Source organism: Carcharodon carcharias, chromosome 3 (genome assembly GCF_017639515.1).
Source record: "Carcharodon carcharias isolate sCarCar2 chromosome 3, sCarCar2.pri, whole genome shotgun sequence".
NCBI lineage: Eukaryota > Metazoa > Chordata > Chondrichthyes > Lamniformes > Lamnidae > Carcharodon > Carcharodon carcharias.
The window spans coordinates 188904511-188921705 of record NC_054469.1 but is presented as its reverse complement, the minus strand read 5'-3'; the positions used below and the strand labels follow the sequence as shown (position 1 = coordinate 188921705).

Here is a 17195-nt window from a genome sequence, read left to right as displayed (position 1 = left end):
TAGAAAAATAAAATTTCCCTGACATGTCCCCTCATGTGACTAATCTTTTTTAGTTATTAGATAGGAACCCCAGGTTCCCCCTCCAAAGGGAACTCCAAGTTCCCTGAAAGGTCCGCTACTGAATTTTCTGTAACTTAAAAAAAAATGAATTGGTCTTAGTTACAACAGCTGTTTGTGCTGGAGAGAGAGAGAGAGAGAGCGGGTACCCCTAGGGGGTTAATGAGCAATTGACAAGCAGCAGCTTTGAAGGTCCCTACAGGTGGAGCCTTCAAGGTCCCTTTATTCCCCACACTGCTACTTGGAGCTTCGTTTAGAGTTAAGTTCAATATTATAAGAATATAAATATATATCTTTATATATGTGCTTATTTGCAAGGAAGCATTTGTTTGTGAGCCTTAATGTGCTTTCTTCCCTGAATTGTCTTTTGTGTGTGTAGTTGAGCACTTTAGAGTCGAAAGCCCCATACTAGATTAAAGGAAAAGTTTATTCAAACATTCCAAAGTTTTGAGTATAAGGTTTGAGTTGAGATTTCTGGCAAAAATCGTAATTTGAAGGTAGTGTAAAGATAAAACAGATGCCTGTGTTTGAGATGAACCAACCCTTGTACCACCCCCTTGCAGACTAGTAAGGAATAACACTCATCATCAGCTTCCAAGCCAATTGGGATTAATACATACGAGTTCGTATTCTAAAATTCTGAGAAAAAAAATTACTTGAAATTCAGAAGGATTCTAGGAAAACCAAAAGGCATAAACACAAGGTCTAGGTGGTTCCAATGGATAAAAAGGGGTTTCTTTTGAAGAGATGAATTAAATATTAAAGGAAATCTGCATTCCAACAGCACTGTAATTTGAATTTGGGACAATCTTGAGATGTAAAGTGCAGTGTAATTTAACAGGTTACTTTGAATAACGAGGATGCTATATAAGATAAAGAATGTGTCAATAAACATACGGAAATTATAACTTGGATACAAATCATTACACATGAAAAAGAGGTTGTTTTCATTTTAATAGTGTAAATTACAGTTCTTACAAAGTTTAAAAATTTGAGGTTTGGTTCTTGATAAGTTCTCAAAAGGGAATTGTCATTTTAAAATGTTTGACAACAATTGGCACTAATTCAAATGCTGCAAGCTTTTATATTTGTGAAGTCTGTTCCCAAACTATGAAGCTAAGCTCAAGACCTTGACAAAGTTTGGCAGAAATCCAATTTTTGGCCGAGTTAATGAATCTGGGATAATTCTAAAAGGGTCAGACACAATTTATTGGGTTACTTTTGAGACAATAAAATGTTTGAGAAGATAAGGAAGCAAAACATGTCAATACCTGATTTCTGTTTTTAAAACTGTTTTGAGAATATTTTATTTATTTTAAAGTCTCTCCAGGCAACCTGAACAAGATAAGATGGTAGCTGTTGCATGTGTAAAATGGTATGAAGCAAGTAGTAGAATGAGTTAGGGAAAGAGGACACAATGTACAAACTGTTTTAAGGGAAATGAATTTGATAATCTGGCCATCAACTGAGGCATTGGAACTGCACAGGGGGAGATAAGCAAAGATCTAGAGACAGAGATCCTCATTGACGGTAGAGAAACTGAACTCAAGAGAATCTTAGGATGGTCAGGGTAAAAAAACTTAAGAGGTAAAACTATGTGGAATCTGTAGTTCAGGAATTGAAATGTAAGCAGAAATAATACTTAACAACAATTTACCACAAGATGGATACAGGTAAAGGGAAAGCTGGAAAAAGGTTAAATAGGTGTATTACTGATTATATTAATGTGCCTGCAAGCTACAAAAAGTAAGACCACAGGAGTAACACCTTGATGACAGGCAGAGTTAAGCGGTTCCCAGAGAGAACCATCACTGGAAGTGAATATACTGAGCCATTAAAAGATAGGATAAGAAAGTGCATTGTAGAGTTGTTTAAGGAATTGAGGTCTGACATGAGACAGCAGCAGGAGAGAGTAAACTGGAAGGAGTGGGGGTGCCTACCCAGATGGATTAAGATCAGGGAACTCATTTCACAGGGAGAGTCATTAAAGAAGTGTGTGCTCTTATGGAGATTAAACAGAAATTCCATATTCCTTACCACCCCCAGAGTCCAGGGATGGTGGAAAGGATGAACTGAACTTTAAAAACATCTATAGCCTAAGCACTTCAGGAGACAGGCAACAGCTGGGCCACAGTATTGCCCAGCATTCTGATGCGCCTTAGGGCTACACCAAATAGGACTACCAGGTTCATCGCATTGAACTGATAACAGGAAGGGCCATGCAATTACCTGAAAGAATTTTAGTGGGAGGAGGAGATGTAGGACCACTGAAAGGAAAAATACGGACTATGTAAGGGAATTAAGTAAGCAATTGCATGAGTTAAGGAAGGAAGTCAGAGACCGACAGTGCTTAAGGATATGGAAACAGGCAAATCCAAAGAGCAACAATGGACCAAGTGGGGAATAAGGTGATGGTCAAGGTGAGCTTGGAGCAAACAGGCATGGACCATATGAGGTAATTATGACACGTGATACATATGCACTTGTAGCTATGAGAACGGGAAGTAAATGGAGGCATTACACACAGTTAAAGATACATGACAATTGACCAAGCGGTAAACCAGAAAACGGGAGCCAATGTTAATGTCTCCACAGATCTATGATCCTGGTCGTGGGCTTGTCAGTACTGGCAACAAGGTCAGGGATCATCACTGCTCATCCCGCACCGCAGGAGGAACTTTGGTACAGCACGGACAGTGCCGAATTCGACACGCAACGGGGAATGATAAATGTAACAAGTGCTTTCAAATTGTAATAAGGGTTTGCTTCAGATCGGGCATGGGAGGTCCGCCACTACCCAGCCACCTTCCACATCTACTTCCACAGTCTGAGCAGAGATAATTGAAGCCCCTCAAACCACACCAACTGACCCATCTTGTCCAACTATGCATCCAGGACCAAAGAATGGTTTGGTACTGGTTAATCAGAAGTTTTGTATAATAATATACACCATGAACTGGTACCTGTAGACTTGAATGTAGCCAGTGTCATCCTGCCCCAGTGATGCTCAACCCATACCCAAACACTCTGTACGGCTCTGACATGCCAATTGATGACTGAAGCAGTTCAGTTCAATGGCGAGATACGATCAGGCTTCGGAGGGAACCGCGTTAAGCGCAGCCTGATAAATGATGCCACTACGATATCAATATAGGGACATCAGTGGTTAATTCAGAACCTGGCAACTGTTGACCAGAAGGTCTGTACCCTGAGCTTTAAGCTTAAGGAGATTCTAGAGCGGGGACAGGGGATCCAGGGTACCCAATCGGATACAGACCAGGAAGTGACACAGTTAATCCAAAGCCTGGCCACCATGCTTGAAAGTCATGCGGAGACTATCAATAAATTAATTGAAATAGGGAAAGATATTTCAGACAAAGCAAGCAGAAATGATGTATGCAGCACCTATGGATCTTGGGCACTGGAACAAGCCTGAGAAAATTTAAGACAGATTAACGAAGGGGTAGTCCCTTTATGGGTAACGGATGAGCATTTATTGAATCTCTCACGACACAAGAATCATGATTTGACCAGTTGCCAGCTCAGAGGTTTGACACACGTATATAGAATGAGGGTTGAATGTATAGTGAATAGTAACGTGCTAATAGGCATTGTATTAGTAATATCTGTCATACCTATGTCAACGTCCGGCAGGACATTATATAGAGTAGAAAATATTGGGGCAAAGCGGGGATGAACAGAATGGCACAGCAGATGTGGGTCGCACCTGGGGTTTTCACCGTGGCAGCTAAAATAGCTTCACAATGTCTGCTTTGTCAATAACATAACCCAGGCAAGACACCCTCAGTGATTGGTATGGGACCCCAGCCATGGGGCCCATTTGTACACCTACAAATGGACTTTGTACAAATGCCTAAACGTATGGGATATAATTATGTTTTAGTTATAGTATGTTTGTTCTTGTGATGGGTGGAGGCGTATCCCACCTGACGAAATTATGCTGTTATTGTTGTTACATGAATACATACCCAGCTTTGGGATACCAGAGAATTTATCAAGTGATAATGGACCTCATTTTATCGCTAAAGTGATAAAGGAACTGTTGAAGGCATTACAATGCAACCATCACCTTTCCTGCCCATACCACCCCCAGTCTACAGGGGCAGCGGAAAGACAAAATGGTATTCTGAAAAACAAATTAGCTAAATTATGTGAAAAAACCGGTTTGAAATGGCCTGAAGCTCTACCCCTGGCGCTCATGACAATGCGCTCTCACCCTAACCATACCACCTCCCTTTCCCCTTATGAAGTTGTAATGGGACGTCCTATACGCCTCCCAGTGGCACCGCCTTTGTCTGCTAGGGAAATGGACATCCATTCTATGGATGAGGGAATGATTACATACTGTATAGCACTTACTAATTCTCTCAAAAGCTTGCATACGCAGGTAATAGAAGCTTAGAAAAAGCCCACCATTGAAGACTGCCATCAATGCCAGCCTGGGGATCTAGTCCTGGTAAAGACCTTCAGGAGAAAGAACTGTTTGAAACCTCGATGGGAGGGGCCTTTCCAAGTCCTGCTCACAACCCATACGGCCATGAAGATTGAAGGACGACCCTTGTGGATCCACACATCGCATGTCAAGCGGACGCTGACCTCGAACGGAAGTGCTTGTGCAGGATCTTTAACTGAGCCGTCAGAATGCTGACTCTGATTTGGATCCTGTCCTGCGTGGTCCTTGCGGGGGCAGGGACTACCAATTCTGCGGTTCAACGAATGCAGGTCGTAGCCTCGCAAGTTAATTGGATTAAATGTTGGATTTGTACTCATTTTCCTGTTAACCCCTCCTCCTCAGAGATGCATTTTTTGGCTTTCCCCTCAGATTCTACATGGTCGCTAGGTAATACAGGGGCCCTCGTTCATCGAACGCCCATTTGAAGACGGGAGACCACCTTTATGGTTGTTATGGGGCCGGCCTGGCTATGCGTCAGGAGAAATTATACCAAGGGTAGTACTCGGGTGGGCAAATTGCCATTGGGTTCCTGTGCCTACCTTGCTGATTATAACTACCAGGAGGGCTGGTTTTGGTTCCACAACCAGTCTGGTCCTATGACCACCTTTTGGGAGTGCAAGGCCAATGAGATGGTGTGTCTTTCGCAGGTCCCGAGATCTGAGGATAGTCTCACATACTTTAACGTGGGTGGGTATGATTGCCAACGATCAAAAAATCCCACGTCAAATAATTCCACCTCCACTTGGACCTCTAATGACTACTACACTGAAGAATCTGGACCTTGCAATTACAAAAATCAGTCTGTTTGCCCTGACTTGCTGGCCCTGCAAGCGTTGCAGCTCAGTCAGACCTGCCACATCTGCTCTGTCTGCTGACCACAGAATCTCCAGAGTCCTGGTGGCAAGTCAGCTATCTATACCCTCCCTTTCCTCAGGAATCAGGACCCCACTGAAGATGAAGCCCGGCGACTAGGATACATAGAACTCGGCTAATGGTGATGGATTGTCCTTTTAGGACAAAAGGGGGGAAGTGTGGTGGCCTGGGCAATTATAGGGAACCCATTTAGTGCTAAAAGAGTTAATAGGGAAGTTGAATTATATACCTAGGCCTAAAAGAGAAAAATACTGCAACCTTGAGAACAATACCATCTTGTCTGACCACAGTTTGTAGGATGAGCCCTGAGACATTCCATTTTGTTCTTTCTCAGGCCGAATGTAATCAGGATCTTGATAAGCATTTGCGTAAACACAACATCTGTTGTGCTGGGAATGAAAATTTACTGAAATATGGATTGGTCAGTTAACTTTTGCAAATAAGCGGATAGCTTTGTGCAAAATTTTCTGACTGGCTGTAAAAATGCTTTTAACAGGTCTGCGTGTATTTTGCCAAGAGACCGTATAGTAGCTCTTTTGTGTGCTTTCTCCTTTGTGCACAAGTACTAAATGGGGTTTCTACGTATTAATGATGCCTTGGTGTGATTAATCTCTGACATCCTCATGCGACACTGTCACATGAGTTGGGACATGTCCATCACTTTTAATTAAACTTTTATTACATTTTTAAAAACCTACATGAAATCTCATCCCACCCGTGAATGAGGTTTCATGCTTTTTCTGAAGCCCACTAGAGCTCCCAGCCTGCCCGCTAACCTTAACGTTGGATGGGCTGGCCCTTTAACTACTTCAATTACTTTTTAAATGGCCTCAATTGGCTGTTGATAGGTCTGCAGGCGCACAGCTGATTTGGCTGCGCCCCCACCGACCTGAAAATTGAAATGACACAGTGTGACGTCGGGAGTTCCGTCCAACATCATCCCAAGTCATTTTATGTGTTGGCGAGAGGGCCCCCCCACCCTGCTCACCAAACTCAATATCCTGCCCCCTGTTACAATAAAGGTCAACATACCATTTGCCTTCCTACCTGCTTGCTGCACCTGCTTGCTTGCTTTCAGTGACTGGTGTGCAAAGACACCTAGGTCCCTTTGTACATCAACATGTCCCAATCTATCACCATTTAAATAATACTCTGCCATTCTGTTTTTCATACCTAAGTGGACAACTTCACACTTATCCATGTTATACTGCATCTGCCATTTATTTGTCCACTCACTCAACTTGTCTAAATTGCTTTGAAGCCTCTTAACATCCTCCTCACCACTCACATTCCCATCTAGTTTTGTGTCATCAGCAAACTTGGAAATATTACAATTTGTTCCTACATCACTGATATATATTGTGAATAGCTGGGGCCCAATAACTGATCCCAACAGTACTCCTCTATTCATCGCCTGCCACTCCGAAAAAGACCCATTTATTCCTACTTTGTTTCCTGTCTGTTAACCAATTTTCAATCCATGCCAATATATTACCTCCAATCCTATGTGCTTTAATTTTACACACGAATCTCTTATGTGGGACTTTTATCAAAAGCTTTCTGAAAATCCAAATACACTACATCCACTGGTTCTCCCTTATCTATTCTGCTAGCTACGCCCTCAAAAAAACTCCAATGGGTTTGTCAAACATGATTTCTCTTTCATAAATCCATGTTTACTTTGTCTAATCCCATTGATTTTTGCTAAGTGTCCTGTTAGCATATCCTGTATAATAGATTCCAGCAGTTTCCTACTACTGATGTTAGGCTAACCGGTCTGTAATTCCCTGTTTTCTCCCTCCCTCCTTTTTTAAATAGTTGGGTTGCATTTGCCACCCTCCAAACTGCTGGGACTGTTCAGAATCTACAGAATTTTGGAAGATAACAACCAATTCATCTATTATTTCCATGGCCACCTTCTTTAGTACCCTGTAGATTATCAAGCCCTGGGGATTTATCAGCTTTCAATTCCATTAATTTCTCCAGCACTATTTTTTTAGTAATACTAATTTACTTCAATTACTCCTTCTCACTAGATGCTTGGTTCCCTAGCATTTCTCAGAAGTTATTTGTTTCTTCCTCTGTGAAGACCGAACCAAAGTAGTTGTTTAACTGCTCTGCCATTTCCTTGTTCTCTATTATAAATTCTCTGATTAAATACCGTTTATAAACCAATTAAATTTTAAACTTTTTCCAGGTCTGATGAAAGGTCATCATTCTGAAATGCCAACTATTTCTCTTCCACAGATGCTGCCTGAATTGCTAAGCTTTTTCAGCATTTTCTGTTTTATTTCAGATTTCCAGCATTTGTAGTACTTTGATTTTGTGTTTTTTTTTGCAGTATCAAGTTCGGATAGCACAGTGAACCATCTCTTATCATCATTCAAGTTTTACTCACAATGAGTTTTCAACTCAGTGTCAGTGGACAATAATCAGTATTTGGTGAACCAATGGAGCTAATTTTCAATGATTCAAGCTGAAAGTTCGATCCAACATCACCCAACATATATAAGCATGAATATTAATTCTAGAGGTATCTTAACTGAGAACTTACAAATTCATTTAAGCCTTGGAAATTTTCAAATCAAAGAAAATGTATCTCCATTAGTTCTTAAGAATTAGAATGGCTGCACGTGAATAAGCATGAAAATGGCTATCAGCCCTTCACAGAAGCATTAGCTGCATGCAAGGCAAATTAACATTCTTTAATTAGGTAGGAGGATAAATATGGAAACATACTGATGAACCACAGGACTGCCATTCACTTCCAAATGAGTGGGAAGGGGGAGGGAGAGGGGGGGAGAGAGAGAGAGAGAGTGTCAATGAATATCAAGGCTGCAAGATATAGAGTAGCCTCTTGAATCTTCAAGTTTTCAGCCCAAATGTATTTTCCTTCTTCAAGCTTTTTGCAACTGAAAACAGGCAACGTATTGAGGAAAAATAAAAATACCTGGAAAAACTCAGCAAGTCTGGCAGCATCTGCGGAGAGGAACACAGTTAACGTTTTGAGTCCGTATGACTCTTCAACAGAACTAAGTAAAAATAGAAAAGAGGTGAAATATAAACTGGTTTAAGGCAGGGGGTGGGACAGGTAGAACTGGATAGAGGGCCAGTGATAGGTGGAGATAGCCAAAAGATGTCATTGACAAAAGGCCAAAGAGGTGCTAAAGGTGGTGATATTATCCAAGGCATGTGCTAATTAAGGGCAGAAAACAGGACAAGCAAGGTACAGATAGCCCTAGTGGGGTGGGGTGGGGTGAAGGGAAGGGATCGAAATAGGTTTCACCCTACCCCACCCCCACTAGGGCTATCTGTACCTTGCTTGTCCTGCTGTCTACCCTTAATTAGCACATTCCTTAGATAATATCACCACCTTCAACACCTCTTTGGCCTTTTGTCTATGACATCTTTTGGCTATCTCCACCTATCACTGGCCCTCTATCCAGCTCTACCTGTCCCACACCCTGCCCCCCAAACCAGTTTATATTTCACCTCTTCTATTTTTACTTGGTCCTGTTGAAGAGTTATACAGACTTGAAACGTTAACTGTGTTCCTCTCCGCAGATGCTGCCAGACCTGCTGAGTTTTTCCAAGTAGTTTTATTTTTGTTTTGGATTTCCAGCATCCGCAGTTTTTTGCTTTTAACATATTGAGGAACATGCCTTACTTTCATGAAAACTTGCTCATTCTTTTCTTGTTTAAATATTTTGTTTAAAACATCATATACCTGAGCTTCCCAGATAGATGCTATAATGCAACAAAATGCAATGTGGATGGAGGTGGGAGAATGATAGAAGAGAAAATGTATCCAATTACCAATTTCACATGAAAGGAACAAAAATAGTTTGTGCATGTGTAGCAGTAACTATTAAAATTAAGCCTGGTTAAAATTCACTAGTACTATTAATCCATGCCATTAACCCAGAGCTGCGTTGCTTCCTTTAAAGTTTGTATATTTGTTATGTTATTTCCAATTCCAAAGAAAAGTTCTGGGGCTTGGGCATGTTGGGGGCGGTGGGGGAGTGGAGAGAGCGGGAAAGAAGGGTTGATCCTTCTACAGTACCATATAATCAAGTTTCTGGATAAATTTTACAGAATACGAAGGGTCATAGCGCAATCATCAGCTACAGACTATGTAAATAATTCAATGCTACAATGCAATCACTAAAAAATTTGTCCTATACTCAGCCTTTTAAAAAGAGTTTTAATTTTTTTAGACCCATCTATTTTTCACCTTTACAAAACATAAGATGTATCAGTAAAAATTCCAAATTTGTGAAGTGCTTATAGAAACCCTGGCAGCAATAATTAAATTTTTGTGATTTCTAAACAAATGGAATCCTTACCAAGGTATCATGACTTTTATTTCCCTCGTGTTGAACCTTTCAAGGACCAATTCCACTAATTCTTTGAACTCAAAACTACATTCGTGTAAGTTTTATTCAAGATAACTCACCTCCAAGAGGAACATCTTGGAATTGTTTCTTGTCCTTCCTCCATTCTGCCACGACATCCAGCATGGCATTGAAATGGAAGTCAATGCATTTGTCAATGGTGGAGTCAGCCACCCTTCCACCTTCTTCTATAAGATCACACTTATCCCCCAACTTGTGCATCTTACTTCCAAGCTATAGTAGAAAATAATTTCAAAATAATTCAACAAAGCTTATACAAAAAAAACTGTATAACAACAAATAAAACTTGGACTTCCGCATATCTACCACAGCCACTTTTCGGATTGAGACAACAAAGATTCCATGATACATGATGATGCAATAATGTGGGTTGCTGATATTGCAAAGTGCTATCCCACAATATTGCAAAGTGTAGGCTCATGTTAGCAGTTTCCTATTCTGAGTGGGTTAGGTTAGGTGGTAAGAAGGAAGAGAAAGCAAAGAACTCAGTGGCATCTGAGCAATGGTCAACATGGGAGAGGAACAGTAAAGCAACATCGGAGCACATTCCTCTATATCGCTTCATAGAAAATATTTGTACATTCCTGAGATCAATCTTTGTTTCAACTTCTTCAACATAACAACTTGATGGGCTTCTCGGTAAATATGTGAAATAGAGTAAAGGGAGAGATTTTGTTTTGTAATATTCTTTCATGGGATGCGGGCAAGGCCAACATTTGTTCTCCATCCCTAATTGCCCTTGAAAGGTGGTGGTGAGCTGCCTTCTTGAGCTGCTGCAGTCCATCTGGTGCATATATTCCCACAGTGCTGTTAGGAAGAGAGTTCCAGGATTTTTGACCCAGTGACAGCAAAGGAACGGCGATATAGTTCCAAGTCAGATGTTGTGTGGCTTGGAGGGGAAGATGCAGGTGGTGGTCTTCTATGCTGCCTTCATCTTTCTGATAGGAGAGGTCACAGGTTTGGAAGGTGCTTTTGAAGGAACCTGGGTGAGTTGCAGTTCACTCCGGAAATAGTACAAACTGCTGCCACCGTGCTTCGGTGGTGGAGAGAGTGAATATTTAAGGTAGTTGATGGGGTGCTAATCAAGTGGGCAGCTTTATTCTTGATGGTATTGAGCTTCTTGAGTGTTGTTGGAACCACACTCATCCAGGCAAGTGCAGAGTGTTCAATCATACACCTGACTTGTGCTGTGTAGATGGCGGATAGGCCTTGGGAAATCAGGAGATGAGTTACTTGTCTCAGAATTTCCAATGCCTGATCTGCTCTTGTAGCCACAGTATTTATATGGCTGGTCCAGTTCTGTTCCTGGTCAATAGTAACCCCCAAGATGTTGACAGTGGAGAATTCAGCGATGGCAGTGTCATTGAATGTCAAAGGGAGATGGTTAGGTTCTCTCTTGTTGGAGATGGCCATTACTATTAGCCCAAGCTCGAATATTGTCCAGGTCTTGCTGCATATTGACATGGACTGCTTCACTATCTGAGGAGTTGCAGATGGTATTGACCATGGTGCAATCATCAGCAAACATCCCACTTCTGACTTTCTGATAGAGGGAAAATCATTGATAAAGCAGTTGAAGGTGGTTGGGCCTGGAACACTACCCTGAGTTTCAAGAATAAAAACTGAACCTCTCTCCCTTTGCTACGAAAGTTCTTTGGTAAAACTTCAGGCAACAGCACCAAGTCACTTACTTATTTTGGAGAGGGGAGGAGGAGGTGGTTAGAGTAAACAAAATGTGCTGCCTATAAATGAAACAATGTTTAAAGATACACGCAACACCTAAAGTAAGAATTGCAAACCAGTGCTGGACAAAAGGATACCAATAAAGGAAACAAATTTTAAAATATTGTACAATTACAATGAATCATCACGAAGCCACATAAAACCAATGCAATCTATGAAATGATTATTCAAACAAGTTAATGAATAATGTAGTCTTAATATTACTGCTATAATACAGTAACCCACTTGCTCACACATTAGTGCTATAGGGTTGTTAATGCAGCCATTAACAATCTGTGCTCCTTTTCCCACAGTCACGCCAAGAGAGTGGTCATCCCAAACACGTCCACCTATCCGGTCTCTGGCTTCCAACACCATCACCTAATTTGAAAATACAGCATAATCAGAAAATCCATTTTTCTTCAGATTGTTAACCTGCAGACACACCAACACCCTTGGTTGTTTGTTAGCAGTCTATTATACCCTGAAACCATATTAAGAATCCATTTCAACTCTTAATGCCAGTTTATTTTTTAGCTGACCAAGCAATTTAATAGGGCAATAATAGAGTCTGTAGACCAAGCAAGTCAGTCAACTGAAAATTAAATGGCCAGCTGAAACAAAAGAAAATTTAACATATGAGCTGAATCTTCAGCTCAGCGAGCAGGGCAGGGCCCGCTCGCCAAGGCATAAAATGATGCTGGGTGAAATCGGGCATGCGTCCCAACGTCACCATGCGTCATTTAGATTTTCAGTTTGGCGGGCGCGCACTGAGTCAGCTGCGCACCCGCCAAACTCTCAAAGGCCTGTTAAGGCCATTAATTAACTAATTAAGCCTATTGAGAAAGCTGTCCGTCCAACGTTAAGGTTGGCAGGAAGGCGAAGAGCCTAGGCAGTCTTCGCATTTTCATGGAACCTCATCCACGGGCAGGATGCGGTTTCATGAAGGGTTTATAAATTAAGTAATTTTTTTCATTAAAGTTCATTGACATGTCCCATCATGTGACACTGTCACATGAAGGGACATCTTAACTTTTTTTCTTCATTAAAATTTTTGGAACTTAAATTAATCTCCCTGAGGTACCTCTGTGCCTCAGGGAGATTTCAGCGCTCTTTTGCACGCATGCGGTGCAGGCCCCGACTCAGGGACCTCCCCCGCCCCACCCGCCAGGGAACGCTCAGCGTCACACTAGGCGGGCCTTAATTGGCCCATGTAAAATGGTGGCACAGACCGGGTCAGAGGTGCCCCTGCACAACCCCTCCCCCAACTGGGGGGGGGGGGGGAATTCTACCCATAAGGTAGAATTAAGTTTAACATCTAGTCACCAAATAATGCTTCAGGAGATATACAAGCACCCATTACCAAAATAACTGTTAAAGTGATGAATCCCAGTTTCAACATCCTCTTCCAATATGTCAAAAAATATTAAAACTGCAAATTAAGTTTCTTTAAAATTTACCAAGTTACTGGTCCCTTAATCAAAGGCTGGCATCTTTGTAACATTTCCAAGGCTAGGTGTTGAAATAGAAAGTTGAAAGCATTGAGCAAATTTGGGTGCTTAGAGCCAGGATTAAGCAAGAAATATTGTGTTTCAATGTACAGCCTCAGGAACATAGAAAAGATAGCATTCCAGTCACTATTTGAAGCGATTTTAATAACACATCTTTGCACAAAAGATATGGGAGGGTCTCTTCTTCATCAATGGTTCAGCCAGGTAAATCAATCAATTGTTCAGTCATAGAGGCCAAGAAAGTCTGAGGTTTGAAGCCCCAGTCTCTGTTACAATTGGCTATGCTACTCCCAAGTTAAGAAGAAGCCAGGGTTAACACTCATGTTTTTTTTATCCAGCAACACCCACTGCAAGTCTGCATGTCTTCCACAAAGAAATGCCAAGAAACACCAGGTCAACTACACTTCCCCATGTCAAATGGAACAAGTTTACAACTATTACCACTATGCCATCTCTCACTGCTTACGAAGTGTACACCGAGGCATATTTATTCCATAAAAGTTGCACACAGTCTCTCTGCCAGCTTAGTTGGTTAAGGTGGTAGGAAAGCTACAATTGATCTCAGCAGTTAGAAACATAGGAAATAGGAACAGAAGTAGGCCATCCAACCCCTCAAGCCTGCTCCACCATTCAATAAGACCATGGCTGATCTGATTTTTACCTCAACTTCATTTTCCTGCCTAACCCCAATAACCTTTCACCACCTTGCTTATCAAGAATCTATCTACCTCTGCCTTAAAGATATTCAAGGACTCCGCCTCAACCATCTTCTAACAATCATCTACCCAAATGCCCTTTTCCCCATACTATCCCCATGTCCCTTGATATTTCTAACATCTAGGAAATCTATTGATCTCTGTCAAGAATATATTCAATGACTGAGCCTCCACAGCCCTCTTAGGTAGAGAATTCCAAAGATTTACCACCCTCAGGTGAAAAGATTCCTCCCAATCTCAGTCCTTAATGGCCTACCTCTTGTTCTGAGACTGTGTCCTGGTTCTAGACAAACACACACACACACACACACACACACACACACACACACACACACACACACACACACACACACACACACACACACACACACACACATGAGATCATTCCTCTAAATTCTAGAGAAATATAGACCCTCGATCACTCCTCATAAGACAATCCTGCTATCCCAGGGATCAGTGTGGTGAACTTTGTTGCTTTCCCTCTATGGCAAGTATACCCTTCCTTAGGTAAGGAGACCAAAACTATACACAATATTCCAGGTGCGGTCTCACCATGGCTCACTACAATTGCAGCAAGACTTCCTTACTCCAGTTCTCAAGTCCTCTTGCAATAAAAGCAAACAAACTATTTGCCTTCCTAACTGCTTGCTGCACCTACACATTAGCTTTCAGTGAATTATGAGCAAAGACACCCAGGTCTCTTTGGACATCAACAATTCCCAATCTCTCACCATTTAAGAAATACTATGCACTGCCGTTCATCCTACCAAAGTGGATAACTTCACATTTTTCCACATGATATTCCATCTGCCATTTTCTTGCCCACTCTTTGCCTGTCTAAATCCCCTCGAAGCCTCTTTGCACCCTCCTCACAACTTACATTCCCACCTAGTTTTGTGCTATCAGCAAACTTGGAAATATTACATTTGGTCCCCCAATCCAAATAATTGATATCGATTAAGAGTAGCTGGGGCCCAGCACTGATCCTTGCAGGACCCACTGGTACGAACCTGCCAATCTGAGAATGACCTGTTTATTCCTACTCTCTGTTTTCTGTCCGTTAAACAATCCTCAATCTAAGCCAATATATTACGCCCAATCTCATGTGCTCCAATTTTGATTACTAGCCTCCTGTGTGGGTCTTCTCCAAGATATACCACATCCACTGGTTCCCCCATATCTATTCTGCTAGTTGCATCCTCAAAAAATTCCAACAGGTTTTTCAAACATGATTTTACTTTCAAAAATCCATGTTGGCTCTGCCCAATCCTTCCATTATTTTCTAAGTGTTCAGTTATCACATCTTTTATAATCGGGTTCAATATTTTCCCTACTACTGATGTCAGGCTAACAGGTCAGTAGCTCCCCATTATTTAAAGAGGAGAAAATCAGCCAATGATTCTGCTCATGATCTCTAGCCAACAATCCTTTTTGCATGCGACACTAGACATTACATTATAGAATATCTGTTGACAGCACGGAAGGAAAAACTTCCAGTACTTGGGAAGGTGGTGTCATTGTACTATTGCCACCAGACTAATAATCCAGATACCAGGGTAATGATCCGGGGACCTGAGTTTGAATTGCACCATGACAGATGGTGGAATCTGAATTCAATAAAAAATCTGGAATTAAAAGTTCTAATACTGATCATGAGACCATAGTCAATTGTCGTTAAAAACCCATCTGGTTCACCAATGTCCTTTAGGGAACGAAATCTGCTGTCCTTACCTGGTCTGGCCTACACATGACTCCAGACCCACAGCAACGTGGTTGTCTCTTAAATGCCCTCTGAAATGGCCTAGCAAGCCACTCAGTTCTCAAGGGCAATTAGGGATGGGCAATAAATGCTGGCCTAGCCAGCGATGCCCCCATCTCATGAACGAATAAGAAAAATGCTTCCCTCTCTTCAACACATTTAATTACCATATCAAATCTATTATTTTTCCTCAATAGCTGGAGAAAACAGTTGCTTTACCTCTGCAAGAGCCACTCACCTAAAAAAACTGCTTGCTATTGGTAAATGGAACATAGAAACTAGAACAGACCATTTAGCTTCTCCAACCTATTCTGCCATTCAATGAGGTTGTAGCTGATCTGCAATCTTATCTGAGCCCTGGTCTTTTCCCATATCCCTTCATACAATTTGTTGACAAAAATCTACCAACCTTAGATTAAAAATTAACTGATCTAGCACCAACTGCTGATTGTGGAAAGGAGTTCCAAACTTCTACCACATCGATGTGCAGTGTTTCTTAAATTCACTCCTGAAAGGTCTCTCCTTAATTTTTAAGCTATGTCTCCTAGTCCTAGACTTCCCAACCCATTAATGACACTAATCTTCAATGACAGGTCAGGTGTCTGGGAACAGCAGCCAATGCAGAAAAACAGGCTCCCTTCCCTGTCTTGATCATCAGATCGCCAATCACAAATATGCAATTCTTTGCTGACAGTTAAGTAAAAAATGGCAACATTTTAAGAAATAAATCTGAACTTGGACTCTTCCGGCATACTTTTTGGCAAATAAAGCACACCAACACTTTCTACTAAAAGCATTCTTCTCCACATCTACTCTTCCCCGCCGCAAATTATGCATCCTTTCAAATTATTTGCTGTTATTAATGTGAAAAAATCCCAGCTGGATAGGTGTCATTCAAAATTCGGTGAAGAGATAAGTAACAGGAAGAAAATAAACAGCTGGTGATCATGAAACAGTTACTACTACTAAAAAGTAAACATGTGAATGACAGTGAATAAGGACATGAATGGCTCAGTTGTGATGCCCTCCAGCCTGCCAGGAAAGGGCAGTTGCAGTGAGATGCAAGAAGGTAGTCAGCACCTGCGTAACTGTATCCCAGATAAAATCAGTACCTTGATGAAAAGAACAAGGAGAACAGGAATATTGGCGAAGCAAAATATAAAGATATATTTTCAAACTATCACTCAAAGATTCACTATTTAAATGCCAAAACAGGATAGTTAATCGATTTTAGTGAGACTTCACTACAGTTTCTCCTGGTAATGTCCAGTGCTTGGGGACACAATATTAGCAAGCTCAGTCTCATTCAATGTGTTTGCACAAGCTTACTTAAACCAGACCATTAAGGCAGCCAATCACAATTTTCTATACTCATATTTTCTTTGGAATAATTAAATCAAGCCTACAGTCAAAGTAGACATGTTTCCTAAATTTGATGTCGGTTAGTAAAATAAAATGGAGGTTTTGTGATCAGTGTTCAATTTTAAGTTTTCTAAAGAGCTGACTTACCTTAATTCCAAAATTTTGCAGCTGTCGTGCAGCTGCTAAGCCTGCTGCACCAGCGCCAATAACAATAACATTTTTCTGTAGAAAAGAAAAATATAATGCACTTCAATTCATAATCATCAATTAAAAAACACTTTATATGAATACCTAACAGATAAAAAT

At 41.2% G+C, this 17195-nt stretch overlaps 1 protein-coding gene across 5 annotated transcripts in view; it reads right to left on the bottom strand.

The window, feature by feature from the left end:
* LOC121275837 (lysine-specific histone demethylase 1B) overlaps window positions 1-17195 on the bottom strand; it is a 191771-nt gene that overhangs the window by 67503 nt on the left and 107073 nt on the right. For all 5 annotated transcript variants that reach the window (XM_041183526.1, XM_041183530.1, XM_041183527.1 and 2 more), the window contains 3 exons: window positions 17037-17111; window positions 11788-11922; window positions 9861-10032 (listed from right to left, as the gene is read on the bottom strand). In XM_041183526.1, the coding sequence (XP_041039460.1) occupies window positions 9861-10032; window positions 11788-11922; window positions 17037-17111 (382 nt within the window). The remainder of the gene's footprint in view (window positions 1-9860; window positions 10033-11787; window positions 11923-17036; window positions 17112-17195) is intronic.